The sequence below is a fragment of the Fringilla coelebs genome (assembly GCF_963513975.1).
Source record: "Fringilla coelebs genome assembly, chromosome: 6".
Classification (NCBI taxonomy): domain Eukaryota; kingdom Metazoa; phylum Chordata; class Aves; order Passeriformes; family Fringillidae; genus Fringilla; species Fringilla coelebs.
The window spans coordinates 16,982,751-17,004,695 of record NC_140034.1 but is presented as its reverse complement, the minus strand read 5'-3'; the positions used below and the strand labels follow the sequence as shown (position 1 = coordinate 17,004,695).

The 21,945-nt window shown below is 36.9% G+C and overlaps 1 protein-coding gene across 3 annotated transcripts in view; it reads right to left on the bottom strand.

Annotated features, from left to right (window-relative positions):
• Positions 1-21,945, bottom strand: part of TTC7B (tetratricopeptide repeat domain 7B) — a 121,702-nt gene that overhangs the window by 61,226 nt on the left and 38,531 nt on the right. For all 3 annotated transcript variants that reach the window (XM_084208757.1, XM_084208758.1, XM_084208759.1), the window contains exons 6-13: positions 18,437-18,515; positions 16,290-16,462; positions 12,984-13,047; positions 8,295-8,432; positions 5,999-6,082; positions 4,690-4,794; positions 3,288-3,405; positions 3,040-3,097 (exon numbers count right to left, since the gene is read on the bottom strand). In XM_084208757.1, the coding sequence (XP_084064883.1) occupies positions 3,040-3,097; positions 3,288-3,405; positions 4,690-4,794; positions 5,999-6,082; positions 8,295-8,432; positions 12,984-13,047; positions 16,290-16,462; positions 18,437-18,515 (819 nt within the window). The remainder of the gene's footprint in view (positions 1-3,039; positions 3,098-3,287; positions 3,406-4,689; positions 4,795-5,998; positions 6,083-8,294; positions 8,433-12,983; positions 13,048-16,289; positions 16,463-18,436; positions 18,516-21,945) is intronic.

Genomic DNA, 21,945 nt, shown 5'->3' with positions numbered 1-21,945 from the left:
AAAATTATGTTTGTTATCTTCTTTTTAATATTTTGTCAAATGCACACTCTGAGTCTTAGTCATTTTACTATCCCATGGGAATTGTTCTTGTAATACAGTCTGCTATTTCCCCCTGCTGCTGCAAGGTGAGAGCTTTTTAGCAGGGTGATGCCTGAGCAGAAGGACAAAATAAAATTATGGCTGTAACCCAAATGATGTGTAGTAAGTACTGGGCAGGAAGCCTGGGACTATTTTTTTATTTACATTTGTTGCATTCTTTTAACAGAGTCTCATTTAGAACTCTAATGTGCAATAATCATCTTTGGAACATGTAGTGAGTCACTTCCTTTGGGAGGAAGCATCAAAACTGACCTTTAAACCACTAAAGCCACAGAGCCTTCTGCTTCTGACCAGTGCATTTCTGCCTTCTCAAGCCCAAACAGATGTACAGGTCCATTAGCTTAGTAACTACACCCAAGATGTGTCAAAAAAGTTTAAAGTTATTAAGGGACAGCTCCATATTTTGTTAACTTCACCTGTAAATTGGAGACTAGATGCACAGGTAAAGCCTAACAGAGTCCAGGGCCAGTCTTTTTTTAATTTAAATTCACAAATTAAGCAATACCAAACAAGAATAAGAGATTTTTTACTTAGAGAGTACTTCTTCAGTAACCCAAGCTTCAGATAATGAAAGAATGAAGTTATTACTATCTATCTACTATTTGGTGTGTTCTGTGACACTCCAATTCACACCAGCCACAGGAAAAGACTTAAAGTCTTCCAAAATTTAACAACAACAACAACAACAAAAGTTAGTGAAACAAACACCCCCTCAGTACTGCGTGAAGAGAGCAACAGGCACCTTCTTGAATGGCCACCAACACACACTGGTAAGCCTTGAAATCTGACACAGGCAAGGGTCCAGAATGTAACTGTATTGCTTCAGGAGCCCTATTTCTTCAGGAATTGGCCCCCTAAGTAGGTGATTTTAAAAATCCACAAAAAAAATTATTGGAAAAAAAAAGGCACATCAAAATACCTAGTCCAGTGCAGGCTGCTTGCTTTATAAATTGGTAGAAGTCAGAGAATTTAACTTCCATCTCCTGGAAAGCTTTTATTTTTCAGATGTGGTAAGATAAAGTAGGCACGACTAGTGTGCTGGGTGAAGGACAACATAACATGCAACCAAGCAACAACATTTGAGCAGAGACTGAGAAAGAGTGATAAAAAGCTGAATATTGCCATGACCTGGCAATGTGCTTTCACTGGCCAGAAAGCCAACCATGTGTTGAGCTGCATCAAAAGAAGTCTGACTACAGGGCAAGGGAGGTGATTCTCCCCTTCTACTCCACACTCATGAGACCCCACCTGGAGTGCTGTGTCCAGGTGTGGGGTCCCCAGCATAGGGAGGATGTGGACCTGTCAGAGTAAGTCTAGAGGAGGACCACCAAAATGACCAGAGGGCTAAAGCACCTCCCCTTTAGAGATAAGCTGAGAGAGTTGGGATCGTTCAGCCTGGAGAACAGAAGGCTCAGGAAGATGTTACAGCATCTTCCAGTACCTTAAAGGGTCCTACAGGAGAGCTGGAGAGGAGGTTTCTACCAAGGTGTGTATGGATAGGAGGAGGGGTAGTGTCTTCAAACTGGAAGAGAGTAGGTTTAGATTAGCTATGAGGAAGAAATTCTTCACTATGGGGGTGGTGAGGCATCCAGAGCAGTTGTGGATACCCGATCCCTGGCAGTGCTCAAGACCAGGCTGAAGATTGCTTTGAGCTATCCAAAAAGTTGACTCTCAGAATTTTGAGAATCACTATTCTGAACTGGAGAATAGGGTCAGCACACACTGAACTAGAATGGGTTAGCTTCACACTATGGTCCATTTCACCCCTTGCTGTTTCAAAGAACCCACAAAAGAAAGCAAGTCACTGTTAGGGTCTCAAAAAGCAGTGAATACACAGAACTGGTGAAAAATGGTTAGCATACTATTTTTGAAACAGTGATGATTAAGTCAGTAGCGATAAGAGGGATAAGTGAGAAACTGAGGTATAAACCAAGAGGTAGAAAGTTCAGTTTCAACATGGAAAAAATGCTGAAGTAGTAAAAAAACCTAATTAAAACTACTAAGGAACAGAAGAGCAAAGATATGCTAAAACATGTTTACATACAGAGGAATTGCTAAGACAAGACAGAAAAAAGAAGGACCAACACATACCAGTCTCACTCTAAAGTTACCTGCAAAACACTTTTTCAACCCTATCTCCTCAGATACCAAATCATCACCAAAAAGCCAGGACTTCTTTTTCACGTTAATGCACCAACCCATTTCCCTGCATTGAGGCTTATCTCAGCAAAGAAGGCTATTTATACAAAAAAGACATATTTAGATGCTGCAGCACTTTTGCCAGCTTTGTCATCAAGATTTGTTTCTTCTATAATTAGGGTGGATATGTCCTCACTCACCTGTTTATTGTCATTTTGTTTGCAGAGTCCATGAGAATGAACTACTGTCATCCCCAATGGCATTGCTTCCAGGTAATGCACTTGGAACATGACATCTGCACTGCCATTGCCTACACTGTTACATTTCCAGATAGAATTTTCATTTTCCCCTAGTTTACTACCTCAAAACCTGCACTTGACTCCTCAGCCCCAGCAGCATGGCCTCTATTATTGATCTGCTTCTACAGAGATAATTGCAAAGGCCTCTATACAACCTGACCAGTGGACAGCTCTTAGAAACATTATCTCATTGAACCATGGCTCAAAACCTTACACTGTGTGGTTTTTCCTACTAGATGAGGATATTTGAGGAAATATTTTATACTAAAGAGCAACACAAATGTCTTTAAATAAAAGGAAATCCCTAGAAATAAATTTAGGTAATGCTGGCAGAAAATGATGGAAATAAATGCTAAAGAAATACATTCTGTTCTCATGATGGGAGACTCCCAGAGGTGAAGTTGTCATTACACCATCTTTTACAAGTGTCTCTTTTTAGAACATAATAAAAGCTTTGCACTACATATAGCAGAACAAAATGGAAAGATCAACACCCACTTACCTCTGAAATGCAAGAAGAGCCTTTCTCTGCAAGACCTCTTGCATCCCTCGCAAAGATGCTGAAAAGGATATATTTAATCAGAGATACGAACAATGATGAGATTTCATTCCACACACTAATTGAAGAAGCTTTAATACATTGACTGAAAAATGGTTGCACACAGAAGATTTCATGTCTATCATTCTGCCTGGTATCCTTTTTTAGGCAGCATGAGAATTTCCAAGTGTGAATGTTTATTCCTATCTTACCATCAGTAGCCTGCAGACTGTAAGTCAATCCCAGTGCCAAGTAGCCTTTTGCTTTGAACTCTGATGTTTTGTCCCCGAGATCAACAACTGCTTTGGCAAACCTTTCAGCTTCTTCCAACTGAAAATATTACAAAACATCCATGTGAGTCTAAAACTAGCTAAATCTTATATTATAATGATAAGAATTCTCAGAATGCTCAGAACGTATATTATGTTAAAATCTCAGCCATGATTGCTTTGAAGGAATACTTCATTTTTCATTAGACTTAGTTTTCTGGCTAAATACTGAGTAATCACACAAATTTTAAGTTGAAACACCTATTCCTATGACTGAGAGAAATCTGGCACAAAGCACACTTACTGTGCTTTTGCCTTTTTTCTTCTTTTTTTCTTTATTTAAAAGGTATTTATAGTCCATATGGTCCATCTACCATTTTTCCACTTCATAAATAGAGTTCTTGACCCATTAACCATTTATTTAGGAAAATCAATCACAAAAACTATGGCTCCTAATCCTGTAAAAAAACAGTATACCATGCAGAACTCTGCTTCAAATACTGTATTGCTGAATGGATGCAAACTTATAAACAGAGAAACACGTAAAAAAAATCCAAGTTTAGCTGCCATGCTAACACATTATTTAATAATCTAGAAAGAAAAAAAGCCCATTTGAATCCATTCCAGTAATTGTAAATGCTAAGTACAGTAAGCTAGTCCATATGGACTCAATCCATAGGGAACAATTTACAGAACTAGGATATACCTTAATTAAGGCTGTATTTTGTCAGCCTCAACAAGTCATGTTTGTGCTACGACACCACTTTCACAATTTCTATATGTGACATTTCCCTTCTCTTTTCTTTCTTTTTTAAATATACTCATTCTTGCAAAAATTACACAAGTATCTTGAAAACAACATGATGATCTTTGATCACTTCAATGTTTTTGTACAGATAAACCCACTTCAAGTTTATCTAAAATACTCAACTGTCCCTATTACAAATTCATAAACCACAGCTACCTGTAAACATGGTACCACCAGAAGAGTGTCTTGACTGTAAGAGATTTGCCTCATTATCTTCCAGAAAGTAATTTTCCTCTTGCAGAAAATAACTGAATTCTAAGTTGTATTTATGATCTTCCAGTCTTCCAGTGTTTCAACTTCCATGTATTTTAAGCTATGTCTTAGACCAGTATCAGAATGTGCTACCTTGATAAACATAACTTCTGCCAAGTATTTCAAATTAGCCATTCAAACAGGGATGTACACGTGCATGTACATTCTGTGCTGTGTTTATAGATATGCCCTACTGCGTGCAGTCACTGTGCAAAAGTATTTGCTCCATCTCTAAATCAAGATTTTAGTAGAGGTCTTGCTCAGGAGACAGAGGGCAGCGCTTACCCAGTGCAGAGATCCCATGCAGAGCTTTGCAGCAAGGAGTGGAATCGTTGCATCATCTGGTTTCAAACGTATACATTCCTTCAAGACTTTTACAGCTCGAGCAGACTGTTTAAAACATTTTCCATTTAAATTACTAAAAACATAAATGTGTTTCACAGATGGACAATTCCCATTTCCACCATTTACTTTATTTTTCCTTTGTGAAGGAGACATTGCTATGCATTTTGTTGACAATTGGTCAAAGCTCCTCAAGCCAGTGAAAGACAGGACTTCAGGCACTGCTATTGTTATTTAACTCCTACAAACTTTCATTAAGCATCCCCAGAAGAATGTAATTCCAATGGTACACAATTCAGAAAACAGTTCTGAGATGCACCTAAAAGTTTGCTAGGCCTGTTAACTTACAGCATTTGAGCCAGACAAAAGAAAGAGAAGGAGTGGGACAGAGTTTTCTAAACAAGCAATGTTTTGGTGTTCTTTGGGAGTTAAAACAGCACACAGGAATAGGTCTGATGTAAGATAGAATGGCACTGCTTCTCTTTTTTTTTTTTTTTTTAACTTATTTGGCTCCATCCAATCACAGTTTGGAAGATAAGTCAAAGTAAATAGAGATGGAAGAAAAACCAAGTCTCTTCTGAACCCATGCGCTGTTAAAATATTTCCTAAGGACAATACATTCCTTTCCCCCATTCTGAAAATAAGCAAAAATATCCCATTGAAAATTATATTTTAGAAAATTAGTTGTTTACATGACATGATGAATGTATTTTCTGTAACATGACAGCAAAAAGCAAAAATAACTGAACACAGAGAATTGCATCTAAAAGCTTAAGTTCCTGGTTTATAGAAAATTTTTTTTAAATCCATTAGTTGCACAGAATACACAGTCTTAAAGGCAGCAATATTAAAGAAGATAAAGTCAGAAATTTCCAAAGAGGAAAAAAAAAAAAGAAGAGCATCACGAATCAGCATTAATTTGTACCTAAGTATAAAATAAATTAAGTCATCAAAAGCATACTTAAACAAGTTTTACAGGATAATAAGATCTGGTATAATTTACTGCTTGTACTCAAGCAGCTTATTTTAAGATTATTGGCAAGATAGCTGTTATCATCATCTAAGTTACAAACTATTCAAATAACAACATTCTTTGTACAACTCTGAGAACAAATTCAGGAGTACAGCATACTTAGTGGATTCAAGGATTAGAATTATTTTCAAAAACACTACAGATGAAAATTATGGAAGTGCTTAACATTGTTATCAAACACCATCAATACAAGAATTATATGACAAAATTTAGACTTACTTTTCCTGCTGCCATCAAGGACAATGCAAACTGATACCACAGATGGAACTCTTCAAATGCAAACTTCATGGCTCTTTCTAAACACTAAAAAATGGGGGGGGGGGGGGGGGGGGGAATTGTTATTTAAGGTCATGTTCTTCAATTATTGACAAGACACACTAGTATTAAGATTTTTTATAGACTCTTATCTAACATACATGTAATTAAAAGAATTAAATTATTCACATACATGAAAATAGCTGCCAGATTCTATATGGAAAAGAATTTAACAGGTCTGGAAGACATCTCTTCTTGTAGGACAATTACAAGCTCAATATCATGCATCCTACAGAGCTTAAAATGAACTTGATTACAACCAGAGTACTATTGTTTAGGAAATAATTGACAGTATAAAGTTTCTTCATCTAGTTGAAGCTACCCTAAGAAACTGAAAGCCCATTATATAGAAACTTGATAAAAACATGAGTCCGTTTCAGGTAAGAATGTGACTTTGCATTAGAACAGTTTAACAAGGATGAGACAGATTTTTGATCATTTCATATTCTTATATAACAACCAACTACTTCTGTAAGTAATCAGCTATAGCTAAACCAGAAGGCAGCAATAAGATACTGGAACTGGTGGGTGAATACTATTTCCACAGTTAGAATAATTTCCCAATGTTTGATTTAATCTACAACAGTTCCACCAGAGTAATCAAAATCAGCTCAAAGAGAATGAAGCCCTAAAAAATTAAATGCCTATTATATAACTGAACAGAATGTTTTAACTTTGTATTTATTACAATACTTCAAATTATAAAAGTTGCAAACTATCGGCAGCAGGATTTGAGGGCAGATATCTTCTACTCACTAAACCTGAAAAGTTCCCATAAATATAATGGTTCTTTAACATTCTCAAAAAGACAAAAAACTCACAGCAAAAAGCCCTGCAACAAAACCATGATGACACCAGACAAAATGTAAGAATCAAATCTGGAACCCAGGACTGCTCTCTCCCTGCCTAGTTGTTAGTCTACTATATAAAACTCAAAGGTTGCCAGTCACGTAGAGAAAAAAAGAAATCAAAATTTTCAAGTTTTTTTGAGCTCTTGTTTGTTTGTGTTTTTTTTTTTTAAATACTGGTTTGACATCTCTTGTTTTGAAGTTCTAGACTGAAATATACCGATGGCCACCTCTTGCACCTGTAATGCAAACACCCAAAACTACATGAATGTGATTGTGTCTGTAGTGACAAGTACATGGAAATATTCCTGATTAGATTATGTTGTAGGGCTCGTCCTGTGTGAGCTTTGTATTCCTTTTTCCTGTGATACACCTTCCATTGTACTGATTTAAACTGAGTTGTATCCCAACTGGCACCTATGAAGTGCTTTCAAGAAAAAGAACATCCAAACTGAGTGTTTAACATCATGTGAGATGCAGATAAATGGGTGACCATCAACATACACCAGAGAAAAACTAGAATACTTTTTTTTCATCTTTTTCTTAATAGAAGTCCTCTTATATGGCAGAGAGAAGACACTTCTCAACAAATCAATCCCTGGGTATGCCTTCATGTTCTTTCTGGAGACTAATAATTAATTGTGGTCGGCAACAGTACCCTGCTGCTGGGCAAGCACTGTTTCAGCAGTAGAAAGATCTGCTCTGCCCAAAGAGCCATAGCTGTTCCACAGGCATAAAACTGTTACCAATACTTGGCAGTTTCCTGAAGAAGTTGCAACAAGCAACAAACACAAGCATGCTACATAATGAAACAGACATTAAAATAAGTAACACATTTCCCAAAGACCTGAAAATTTTTAAATTGATTTTATTTTCTTTTTATTAACTTCAAAACAATTATAAACTGTAAGGACTATGGATTACCTCAAATATTAAGAAGTGTAAAAGTTTTCTTCTAAAATCCTTTTTTATTCTTTAATAATATTTTTCCTAGGAAATTAAATTTATCATTTCTATACCCAGAACCAGTTTTATTTTTGGCCATTCCTTCTTGCTCGCTCCATTAAATGTGTACCCTTTTAAACAAATCCATGCATCCTCACCTAAAAAACATGTGCATTTCTGTGGCATTAAACATTTACCACACTCTCCACGCAACTTTTCTTGTTTGGCCACCTCAAGTCACTTATATAAGTTTAGACAGTAAACATTTTGGAAACTACCTCCTGTATTTATAAAGCAGTCAGAATAACAGACTCCTGTATTTCAGCCCTTTCTTACTACCACCATTAACATGAACCACAGAAAACAGCAAAAATGACACAGATGAATATTCACTACTATCAACAAACCTCTGAAAGCATTTCATACTGGCCTCTTCTTCCCAAGGCTATTGTAAGTAAATCATAGACTACAGATGCACTCTGCAAACTGATGATGCGATCGTTCTTGTGTTCTGGTATTCTGCTCAGTACAGCATCCCGGTTAGCCTGAAATGCACCACAAAGAAAGAAACCAAGGCTGCCATTATAATTCAAGCTATTTTTTCACTCCAGTTACTACCATTCTGCTCAACCTCACAGTCAGTAGTTGCTACAAGGGATACAAAGAGATCTGATACAAATTTATAGATAGAAAGGATTATCCATTTTATATATTAGTGGCAAGACTGGTGTTTCTACATGGACCTATTTTAATTACTTTATTCTAATTCCATAATCTAAGTAATGTATTTAACATTATTGAAGAATTCTCAGGAAAAAAAAGGCATATTTTCAATATAATGGATATACATCTACGAAAATATTTTTTGTGTGCTAGTAAAAAATATTAAAAGGATCTTCAAGTTCTCTATTCAAGCTTTTGTAAAATACAGCAATCAACTTCTTTTCTCTTCACAACGTTATGACATTCATCTCACTGTGAATGGTAACATACATGCCCAGGACAACCCACTATCACCTTCAGCAGTTACTACTGAGAAGTGAAAACTGATCCTGCTTCTGGGCATAGCTTTGGAATCAGGCCGTGTTTGCAATAAGAGTTTGTACTTTCAAACCTGATTTGTGAAAGGCATGTTGCAAACCTAATTCCTTAAGGAAAGTGTTCCTTTTGGGAAGGAAAAAAGCTAAGCTAGAAATGGATTAAATTAATAGACCATGTTCACAGAGAAACCATGTTCAAGAGCAAAGAACAAAATTCAGGTCTCAGAGTAGTTAGTACCTCCCTGAACTACCCAGTGCTTCTCCCACTTTATGATCTGAAAACACACTATCTTGCTATCCTATCTATTTCTAGTTTTCTTGGTGTTTAATATTCCCATTGCACATTGGTACAAATACTAGTATATCTGGAAGTCTGCAATCAGAAGTCAAAGATACTTCTCTCTCCTTATCCCCCTCTTTATTTTTAATTTCACAGGGCATGGCCCACTTAGCACATTTACTTAAAACCACTAAACTTTAATAGGTAGCTTATTTCCCCCTCTTTTAGATGCAAAAAATGACGCACAATAAGGGATAATAAATTTTTTCTCCACTTTAACAGGGTAACATTTTAAGCTCTGAACAAACTCAGTACATCTTTAAAATCAGCATAAATAAATATTGAAAATTTTTCTAAGATACGTGGAATGTAAAATGCACTGACATCGCAGGAATTATCAACTGAATAATCCACATCTTAGTTTGAAACAACCCCACACATGCACACACACACACACACACACCCCCAAAGAGATATTTCACTTTCCTTTGATCAAGAAGTCTTTGGCTTTTACTTTTTACACTGCATAAATATTCAAGAACTTCAAGAAACTGCAAAACTTCACTTCTTTTTAACTCCACCTCTAATTACTATTTGACTCAGTTCCTTGCAAGTTTTGAACAAGCTGTGAACTAGCACTTCTTGTGAAACAGTGGTTGACAATACCAAAGCACAAGGATGTCTCATAATCATTACAGATATCTTGTGGATCTGAACAATCATTTTCTTGATAATTATAAAACAGAAAGTACATGGGAACTGAAGTGCTCAGTATTTCAGAAGTGCCATGGTCTCAGACACTCTGAGGTGACAGTCAAACTGCAATGAGTCATCTGGCCACACTTTTGGCAGTGACACACTTGAGCAGTGTAACTCAGTGCAGCCTCAGAGCAAGGAAGGATATGCTCAGCCATTTTCCCACTGCTTAAGAATGTCCCCAAAGCTGAGCCCAGGAGGTGGTGAGGAGTGACACAAAGTCTAGCTGGAGGCCAGGAACTAGCAGTGTGTCCCAGAGATTGATACCAGGCCTGATCCCAAGCGTGTTTGCTGAACTGATATGCCAAAGGGCTGTGCTGCCATCCAGAGGGACCTCAACAGGCTGGAGCAATGAGCTGACAGGAACCTCAGCAAAGTCCTGCACCTGCCCAGGCACCATACATGCTGGGCACTCCTCAGCTCAAAGGCAGCTTGACAGGAACACACTTGGGGGTCCTGGTGGACATTCAAGGTGAGCAGGAGCCAGCAAGGTGCCCCAGCTGGAAAAAAAGGCTACTGACAGCCCAGGCAGCATCATCACTGAGGGCAGTGATCCTCCCCTCTGTTCAGCACTGGTGAGGCCACACTTGCAGTACTGGGTCCAGTTCTGGATTCTCCAGTACAAGAGACATGGAGCTACCAGAGAGAGTCCAACAAATGCCCACCAGGATCTATTAAACACCAGAGGAACTCTTCTATGAGGAAAGGCTGAGAGAGCTGTGACTCTTCAGCCTGGAAAAGACAATGCTCAGGAGGGGAGCCTTATCAATGTTACAAATATCTGCAGGGAGGATACAAGGAAAAGGGAGCCAGGCTCTTTCCAGTGGTGTCCAACAACAGGACTAGAGGCAACAGGCATGAACTAAAACATTGAAGATCCCCTTTGAAGATCAGGAACCTTTTTTTTTTGGTGTGAGGGTTAATGAGCAGTGGCACAGGCTGCCCAGGGAGGCTGTGGAATCTTTCTCATTAGAGATACTCAAAAGATGTCTGGAGAGAGATGCAGCCTACTCCAGAAGGCCCTGTGTGAGCAAGGAGACTGGACAAAATGACCTCCAGAAGTCCCTTCCAAACATAACCATTCTGTGATTCTGTTACCCCCACTCAGCTGACATGCAGCAACACATATATGCACTGTTAATTTGAGGATGCCAGATCACAGAACAACAGGATGCTTTGGGTTTGAAGGGACCTTTTAAAGATCATCCTGTCATGGGTGGGGACACTTTCCACCAGACCAGACTGCTCAGAACCCTGTCTAACCTGGCCTTGATTGGGGTGTTTTCTTACTAATTCACAGACAATGAAAGTCTGGGATCATAGTACTTTAATACCACAATAGCATATCAAAACACCAACTGTTACTCAGTCTTCTCTAAGTGTTATTTCTTTCCCAGATACTGGTTTCAGAATCATAAATCACATACTACATCACAACTACTACAGCTAGAAAGTTAGCATGAACTGAAGCTGAAATAACTCTCAGAAAGGTAAGTTTGTAATGATGAATATTTTTATGCTCAATCTTCCCCTTTTTCCCTCTCCAAATCTAATTTGAACAAATGACTTAGCCAAAGTAAGTCAATCATGTCAAAGATTATACTCCCCCGAAACAAACTCTTTTGCCTGAAATAATCTGCAATAATTACTGCAAAAAAATTTGAAAGCTTGCTAAAGGTATATGCTCTACAGTGACAGCATTTGATATAATTAGGCAGAACTAATTCACAAAGGAAAAGCTGTAAGTAACCTGAAACGACACTTAACAAGGCAGTACTTTTAATTTGGTTTTTGGCTTCTTAATGATGATATGTAAGGAACTACACAGCAATCAGTAGTCAGATCTTGCAGAACTGGGGCTGCTTTAACTTCACACTAAGACCACAGCTCGCATCAGAATTCTCTGCATCTTCACTGCTGCACATTAGAGACACAGCCAGCAACTCTCAGTGCTAAGTATATACTGCAGCAAAACCAACATATGATAAGTGGAAATGCTTGCTCAGCCAATTTTTCTGTATTATGAAAATCAGAATCTAGACAGAATTTCTAGATTCTGTCATGAATACTGCAAGGCAGATCACTAGGAATGAGGAAAGCAGTTAGCACTACCATGTAAATATCTGCCACTTTAAAACAGTTAAACTAGGCCAATGTTCACTAAAATGTTCTGATCCTATTTAACTGTAGCAAAACAGAAATTATGCCAAAACATGTAAGCATTTGAATCACCTGTAGAACTTAAAAGACTACATCTCACTGATGTGCAGTGAGACAGACTGCATGATGCCTGAGACTGTAGAGGTTTCACCCCTCTAACTAAAAAAAAAATGCAGCAAAAGCTCCAGCATTTCATTTTATCTGAGAACATAAAAGTGACATGGTATGAGAATGTCAGTACGTGGCAGTTGATTGATGACTCGCAGAAAATATGGAAAGTTGATAAAGGGCACAAGTAGACATTGAAAGGAATCATTTATTGAGGAAATGGGGACATTTAAAAAAATAATTCAGTAGCCAAGACTGAATGTCAGTATCATTAAAAATCATTTACAAATTTGAGTGACTGAAGTTTAATGCACAATGGAAGGTACTTTTTGATGATGTTTATTATGCTTTTCTAGTATTTTTTTATTTGCTTTTTACCACAAAAATAACTTAGATTTTGTGTCTGTCTGAATAACAAGCAACTGGTGTAACAGTGCTTCATTGGAAAGTGATGCCAAATGAAGGACTTGGCTTATTCCCCTGCCTATGGTTGGAAGAAGGCTAGGTACAGCCAGCCCAAAGGAGAAAAACTCTGTAACACTTGCAGACTCATCTGGCTGGCTCAGAGGAGCAAAAATTTGAGTTTCAGAAATAACTGCCTGCTTTCCTAACAGAAAATAAAAGAAAAGGCAAAGGCCCAAGGGAAAAAAAAAAAAAAGGCCTGTTTTAATTAAAAACAAAACAAATCAAACCAAACAAAACAAGGAAAGCACACACATACAGCAAATGCACATTCACTTTATTTTACCTACCATAGATTCACTAATAAGCAGCAACAGTAAGGCTTCTTCTGTATTTTCTTGAGGACAGAAGATGCTGTTCAAAATGAGAATTAAATTATTTAAGCAGAACATATTACTTTTATGAGTAGTTCACACACATATATTAAAAGCACTGTAAAAACTGGGAAATGTCCAAAAAAGAAAGTAACTTGCATAGAAAAATCAACTGGTTAAAATGCATTTCTTTGCAATACTCTGTATTTGGATTTCAGAAAAGTTGGCTGAACACAATAAAAGAACAAAACTACCACAGCAGACAACAGTCAGAGTTGAACTCATTCAAATATCCCAAAATTGAACATAATTTGACATCTGCAAACATTAAACCCATAGTTTAACTAGCCTCTTACACCTAATCTGCCTGAGCTCAAGCTACATCACTGATTCAAGTGCTGGCAAGAGGAAACTCTCACACAAGAATAGGAGAACTTTTGTATTTTAGGCAGTATGTGGAGAAATTCTTCTATCAGTCTTTTGTGAGATATGCTTGAGATTTTTTTCCTGATGCTTTCAATAGCTATGAATATTTTTAAATAGATCCATGACAATCTCCACCTGTCTGCTATAAACACCCCTAGCTCCAAGTAGTAGAATTATCTGCTTGTAATGAAGTATACAGTCCCTTCCAACTTAATGCTGAAGGTTTACATAGGACTAGTTTCTAGACTTTAGTGCTTTCTCTAATACTAGATGCTTTCTGAAAACTCTTCTATGCTGGTGGACAGACAACAGTAATCTGCATTGGGTACTGGCAGGAATTCATTGATCCATTTACATACACATTCAAAAATCCCCCAAATCAGTGACTATGCTTTATCTGTTCAGCTTTCTTCCTCTAAACTATTTCTGAATTAGCACAAGTACTATTTCCTGTGAATTCAGTCCATTAGTTCCACAATTGCTTATTTAAATGGAGAAAATAATTTGTTGCTGTTAATAATCAATTCCTATGGTCCCAAGGATGTTCAAACTACAATACATTATAGATAAGAAACAAAACTTGTATGACATTAAAACATCTTTTCAAGTTTTTTTAAAGCACTAGAAATATAAGCAGTAATTCAATGCCTGAAAGAAAATAGAAACTAAAAGACATCTTAATTCCAGGCAATTTGAAAGCAACATTGTGAACGTATTGTGGTAATATACAACAGCTGAGACCCCAGGGCAGCTGTTCTGTTGCTGTATTTTTTTTTCTTTAATCAATGCAACTGCTCACCAGATTTTTAAGAGTATTCCAAATCTTAGAATTTAGCATAAAATTTGTTATTACATAACAAAGGAAATTTCAAAACACAGTTAGTCATGAATAAGAACCACCCACGATAAGGAATCAGGAGTGATGAGGAAGCATCAGAGTGCTCCTTATTTAACAATCCACTCCTCTATGCAGAATTTAACAACTTGGAGGAAGATTTAACCTGACCAACTGACAATGGCACCCAGAAAGCAGATTAATGACTGGAAAGAGTTGCTGGAGAAATTATTCTCTCAAAGAAGGGATGCTGCCCCAAAGAGAACTACTAAAAAGCCACTTATAAAGACAAAAGCAAGCATTATTTTCTGTAGCAATTTCAAACATATTTTTGTAGATATGTTGACATTTGTCTCAAACAAGATCCTCCCCGTGCAGAAATTAGTGGGACATTTCTTTGACCTGTCTAAGCAAAAAAGCTCAGTTAAGTTGACTGAACTAATTTTCTATTTGTCCTGATAGATGCAGGCACATGAGTAAAGTAATTTCAGTGTAACAGGGCAAAAGAAGCAACTGAAAATATGAAACAGCTATCAACCAAAGGCAAACCATGGAAGTCATGCTCAGTTGAAGAACTAGTTCAAGTAAATTGAAGAGGCAATAACACAGAGATCTAAAAAACCATAAATGCTATTAGCCAAATTACACCCATAATCCTCATAAGAACACAATGCAGTTATTTAATGTCAGTCAATATACTTAGAAAAAACAGTGCATTGCAGACTCAGAGTTGGCGGTCAAAAGAATACCTAGGAAGAAATTTCCTAGATATCATTGTCTTTGATACTTGCTTTCAGTCACTGTTGGAGATGAGATGCTTGGCTGCGCATATTTTATGTGGTATGGTATTAACCAGTCTGACCTGATGAAAGGACTAAATTATATGCTCTGTTGAAATTGTGGAACACCTCATGTGCACGTGCCAAGAACAACAGAACTAAACTGAACAAAGCTCCACTTTTGCAGGAAGGATGTTGCTATGAAGGATGAATTGAGAATGGAGAACACAAGTTTGAAAGACTGAGCCTGAGAAACCTGCTGTAATTATTCTGGATGCAGGAAGGAGAATTACTAGAAGTCTTTGAAGATAAAGACCATTCTACCTAATAATAATAAAGACACCATAATTATGTGGGCTTGCTGCTGTGTAAAAGATTCATTAATGGAACTCTGAAATAAATGCAGCTAAACAACTCAAATGGTGTCATATTGCAGGCATTTATGTTACAATATAAAGATACTGTGAACACTAAAACAAAACATCTCTCCATTACATAAGTAGGGCTACTTCTATAGTCAAGATACTAGCTTCTAAGAAAAATTTCAAATTCAAGGAAATGGCTATCTATATTTAATAGTAACCCTAATGGTGATTAGTCTGGGAAAAAAGGAAGAAGGAAGAAACATACCGTAACTACTCTAGAATTCACTATGAGATATATCAGACAAAAATGAACCAAAAAGCATCACTTACCTGATTCAATGAAAGATTAAAGCTGAATAAAAAGGTGGAATCATAAAAGAAATGCCAAAACAAATCTAAGACGATTAGCTAAAAGATTAGCCTTGGGAAATAAGTTAGCTTTGAAACTGCTAGATAAATTTCTAGATATGTTATTTTTTTCATAATGCTTCCTGGACCAACTTGAATCTCCACATTTTGAATTCTTCCTTTCTACGATAAAGCATACAATCTATGTCTAGAAGCAGCACATAACTTTTAAAATGTGCAATATCTGATTTGCTCATGTTTTCTTTTGTATCCCACATATAATAAGAGTCTATCACATACACCAGGATAGAAAAAAAAATATTTCTACAATTGAGAACAAAAGGTCTAATGTATACAGTGCAAACTTCTACTGGGAGAAGCATGTTTCTTCCCTAGTTCTCCTCAGGGAATCTATCTAGCTACACACTGCCAAATTTCTTCTACATTTTCAAAAATGTAAACTAAATTATCCAGTGCACTGGTAACAACTGCAATGATAGAAACAAAAGAGGTATAAACTCAGCCATACTTCTCTCCAGTGTATACCCGCGGTCTCCTACTGAGCGCGTAATTCTTCAGATTTGAACCTTTTCGCAGCGGATCATCAAGGGGTGACTGGTGAGGAGGATCTTCCAGTGGATTCCAGTAACTCTGTTCACACATACCTCGTAACAAAATTTCTGCAAGTTGTCTTGCTATTGTCTGTAAAAGGCAAAGATAAATATTTTCCCTAGAAATGCTGAATACAAACTCTTAAAAAATGCTCAGATTTTTTCTAATGAAGACTATTTATGTAGAATGTATTTTTGTATTCTAAACACAAAGAAAACTAACAGCAATAACAAACAATTTTTCCATTTTATCAGTTAATCCAGATACTACTGAAGTATAAACAACCCAGCTGCTGCTCCAAAGAAAATCAATAACCTAAGATGCTCAATAACCTCTACTGCCTCCTCAGATCTGGAGCAGTTGTTTGCATGGGAGAGACCACAGTGGAGCAGTCCAAACTGCAGCCTGCCAAGAGAACCACGGTGAAAACCAGGATGATATTCCCTGAAGGAACTGCAGTCTGGTGGAGGGACCCCATGCTGGAGCAGGGAAAAAGTGTGAGGAGCAAGGAGCAGCAAAGAGGAACCCACCACAACCCTCCACGCCTCATGCACCTCTCAGGGAATGGGAGGGGAGGGAGAGGAGGTAGAAGAGTCAAAAGTCCAAGACTGAAGTTGAACCTGAGAAATCGGGGTGGAAGGAAGGTGTTTCAGTTTTTGAATTTGATTCTCACCATCCCACTCTCTTTTAAGTGACAATAAATTAATTTCCTCCAAGAAGAGCCTGTTTTGCCTGTGACAGTAACTGGTAAGCAAACTCTTTGCCCTTATCTCGGGTCTATCTCAGACATTTTCTAGCTTATTTCCTCCCCATGGGTTAAGGAAGGGGAGTTTGAGGGCAGCTGGGTGAGCATGTGGCAGCCAGACAAGGTCAACCCACCACAGACAATTATGGTCTGTGGGCTGAATGGGGCTTCTGACAACTCATACTTGAAGGAGCTGGCATTAGCTCAGCCAGATTGAAACAAGGTTGAAAATCAGCATGAAATGTTTTATTTTGACCAACTGTTATCATCACCATAAATTTAACTGTAGAAATACTCATATTAAATTAAATACTAATTTAAAACTTTTAAGTCATCCTATAATCCATAACTATCAGGTAAATCTCCTCATTAATGTTTCACACACATGCATAGACCCTCCACAACTATATATCATCATGATGAAAATTCAAAGGTTTTCTATCAGGGCAGTAGAGAGAAGGCAAGATCTAAATTTTCATCAGAATTGGCAGCATTTCCAGTAACATTTCCCAAAAACAGATGTGCAATGTTTAAGTCACAGACAGCACCATAAGATCTGCATCTTCCACCTTAACTCCCATACCATAAGAAGTCCTTCATCTTTTCTATTAAAATGTGTAATACTATCCCTCTCCACTGAAAGTCTATTATTAAATAATTTTAATATTTTTACGAGGAATCAGTTATTGAATTAATTAAGAAATCAATTACCTTCCTTACTACCAGTATTAGGAAACCCAGTATTAGGAAGGCCCAATATTAGGAAACTAATCTAGGATATTTTGAAAATAATTACATTACACTAAAAAATATGAGCCTCTACTTCTTATTATATAAAAGATTCAAGGTTCTGACAATATAAGTAACAAATATTCATGATTTTGCTTTTATGGTTTTCCTTTAAGAGCCTTTATAACTTGACAGCCTTCAACTTTATAGAAACCACACAAAAATGATGCTTTCTGTTCTCACCCCCCCTACCTTACAGAAACATAAAACTACATTGACTCATAAATATGGCAATTATAACTAAGGCTGAAAGTATGGTCAATCAGAGACCAGTCAGGCTCTAATTATAACCACAAACAAGAAAAAGGAATAGGGAGGAGACTGGGTACCAAACATTCCTTACTTTAATCATTTATTAATCATCCTTAAGCCAGGAAATATAACCTTATAAAGTGCTGGGTTGGCTAACAGGTCCTTATCAATATGCTACATATCCAATTATTTGCCTCTAACTCATCCACTGTATTTGTGCTTTCTCTGCCTACTGAAACTCAGATGCTACAAGAGGAAAGTGGTTTAATATAACTCACCATTCGCAGGTTTTGTGTAGTTCTTGTTTCCACAGCTCTTAGTAACTCTCTAAATCTACCAACTCCTCTTGTCAAGTTCCTGGATATAAACATAGAATTTGACAGTATTCCAACTTGGATGAAGTAACACCTTAAAATATAACTCAATAAAGTTGTTAAAATCCATGCTACCTTTTTTTTTTCCTTTCATAGCCTCATTGCCTTTCTGTGAGATAGATATATACAGATATTCATCTGGGAACCTCACCACTGATTACTATAACAACATTCCCTGACAGTTTATTGAAAAAAGAAACATTTTCATGATCAGTAGATAGATCAAGGGAAAGCAAGGAAAAAAAGTAAGAAGCAACCACCTCAAAAAGAAAAAAAGAAAAAAGACAAAACGAAGTTGTTCTCATTGCTACAGTTGTTTTAGTTTCCAATTACATTAGTTTTCAATTACATTGTTTAAATTTTCAAAACACATTTTCAATTACATTAGCTGCCCCTTGACACCTTAAAACAGCAAGATCAAAAATGAGTAAATCTTGTAAAGCAATACGAAACATAAAATTTTGAACTCCTTTTCAGAAGGATAAGAGCACAAACACTTTAAAGCTCACTGTGTGGCCAGAAGAGGACTGGGGGATCAGTGTTCTGTTCTTGACTCTGACTTGCTTTTCATGTGGCTTCTGCAACCCAAGTTTCTCCATTTACACTTCCACATCTGCTGCCTAAACAGCTTTGGCAGAGATTCAAGACCCTCAGAGGCATTATTGATATTAACAATTTTGGCAGGTCTGAAGTTTCTTCTCAAACATTAGATTATATTGAATGGTCTTACAGCTTTACCTTTTTCTCATCTCTTTATCAGTTGTTTGGAGGTTTGATTGTACATAAAAGCAGTTGAGAATATTCTATCTTATATTAATACAATTTGTCTTTGAACTAGTGAAGTTAGCTTTAGGCTGTCCTGAACAAATGAATTGTGCAACGTGAACATAACAGAGAGGACAACAATTTCCCTATTTCAGATTTAGTTACAAAACAAAATTATTTGATCAAAAGAGTATTTAGTGTTACATCATTGCTGTTACATGTTTAAGATACTGACTTTTGAACTGCAACTCTGTACAAATTCAAAAAAAAAGCCAGCATTTTTATACAGATATTTTCTTTCAATTCAGTCGCAGAATATCTGAAACTAGTGTTTGATGCAAGAGCTCTTGCTATAGGACTGTAGAACTCCTATCACTTTACCTAGAGACCTACTCATTTATTTTACTCTTCAGATTACATGACAGCACTCATCTCTGTTCTGTTTTACATAATAAAGGATTATCAGGATATTTCAGAAACTTCAGTTTCCACACATCTTTCACTAGCATGGGCATCATCTTTCATCGGCACAAGCTCACCTTCTAAAATACTTTTATACAAAAGTTCATTTTAAAAGAAGTAGCATGTCCAAGTAACAAAACCCATATGAATGGTTCAAAGTTAGCTAAAGAATGCCACCAGTTAGCTAAAGTGAAATAATCACCAGTCACACAAGACATAAAAATTGCTTGTAAAAAGCCCATGTGCTACAGCAGAGCTTGACCACAGTGTGACCAGCTACTACATACTAAATAAAATTCATCTTGTGCAAACATCTGCATGGAAACAACTGTGTGAAAAATTATATTAATTTATACATTTCAAACAGGCAGCCTCAATAGCTGATGACTATTACACCAACTTCATACAGTAAGGAAGGACAGAAAGTCATTAGGCCAGATTTCAAGAAAACCTCCAAACTCATTTGAAGCTGGATACATTCAGCACTTTTGTAAAGCCAAAATATCATTCAGTAATGCCACATCCCAAATATTTTAGAGAGACAAAACCAGTCCACCGGAATCCCAGCTTTAAGTCCTCTGGTCTAAGTGGATGTTTCTCATTAAATGGAGTTCTCTCTCAAAGACTGCATTGCAAAGTCACAAATCTGTCCTTATAACAAGATTAAAAAAAAAAACAAAAAAAAAAAAAAAAAAAAACAAACCCAACCAAACAAAGCAGATTTGCCATAAAACTGACATGCTCCCTGCAAAATTGTTGAAAGAGCTATGAGCAAAAACTTGTCAGCTTGAAATTTTATTTTCCCAGTGCAGATGAAACACATACTATGTAGTAGAACTTCAAATCACAATAACTTCATTAAGTTTTAAGAACTGTCACTTTTTCCATATGAAGTTCATGTCTTTTGATGTGTTACAAGAACAATAACAAAACACTTTACAAAAACACATGCAACTTTCACAAGCCTTTAAACACCTCATGACAGGTTACTTTTAGCTACCCATTACACTTTTTGAAGCATATGCAAGGGACTCAAACTTGTGACTGAAGTTCTACTTTATTATGGAAAAAGCAGTAAGATTGTACAAGAAAAAAAGCAGTTAAAATACAGAATTCGCTTTTGCTTCATAAAGCATTTAACAGTGATTCACTGCACATGTCAAGACAAACACAAAACAGATTTGTCAAGCATCTTCTACATGAAATTTACTAAAAAAAAACCCTCAAAACTACAATCTAAATCACCCTAAAATTGAGTTAAATGCTTTTAGAGTCAAGAAATGAAGCAAAATATACCATTAATAATATGGTAGATCTCCACACCACACTGCTTTTAGCAAAGTACATTTCCTGTATTTGTTAACAGTTTGTAACATTGAGAAGAGTGGTGGCTGCTCTGGGACATGGTTTCCTTCCTAGCCTGGGACACACACAGCTTTTACCTGCTCTTCACTAGGATGTGCTTTCATGTCAGCAGCTCTCCCTGCGCTGATGGAATGCCAGAGCAAAAGGGCACATTAACTGAGACAGCAATGTCCCACAGTGTCTGTAAACGACTTTGAGATCCCTTCCTTTCAGGGACAAAGAATTTTAAGGTACATTAACATTCACCTGGAACTGACACATTATCAGTGATTTCAGACAAGACAAAGACAGCCCACAGATGGACACTAACAGCTACATACATGTGTCTTTTCTCTGACTGCCTCCTGCCATAACATGCTCAAATCAACTCCTTTGGATTCTGTCTTCCTCATTTTTAAAGACAAATAGAATGTTTGCTGCTTTAAATCTTCAAGAAAAACACCCCTACTTTGACTCTTTAAGTAGCAATCTGCCAGTTAGGCTGAAAACCAAGATCTACTCAAAGTCTGTACAGACAAGCCCTTAGGGTCTGTTTGCATCCTTGTGTCTACATATTTGCACCCAAAACCCCAAATATTCATGTTAGAACCTAATTAATTATTCTGATACAAGATCAGCTTTTAGGCTCCTTAAAAAATTTCAGACAGTATTTCTGTCTAGAATAATGCAAATATCTTAACTGCACCTATACAAAGGTGCTCACTCTCAAACAGAGACAGAAATTAATAACTGTAGACATGATACAAGCAAAATGCAGGAAGAAAATTAAGGGGCACCAAGGATAAGCTCTCAAGGCAGGATCAGAAAATGTGTATATGAGC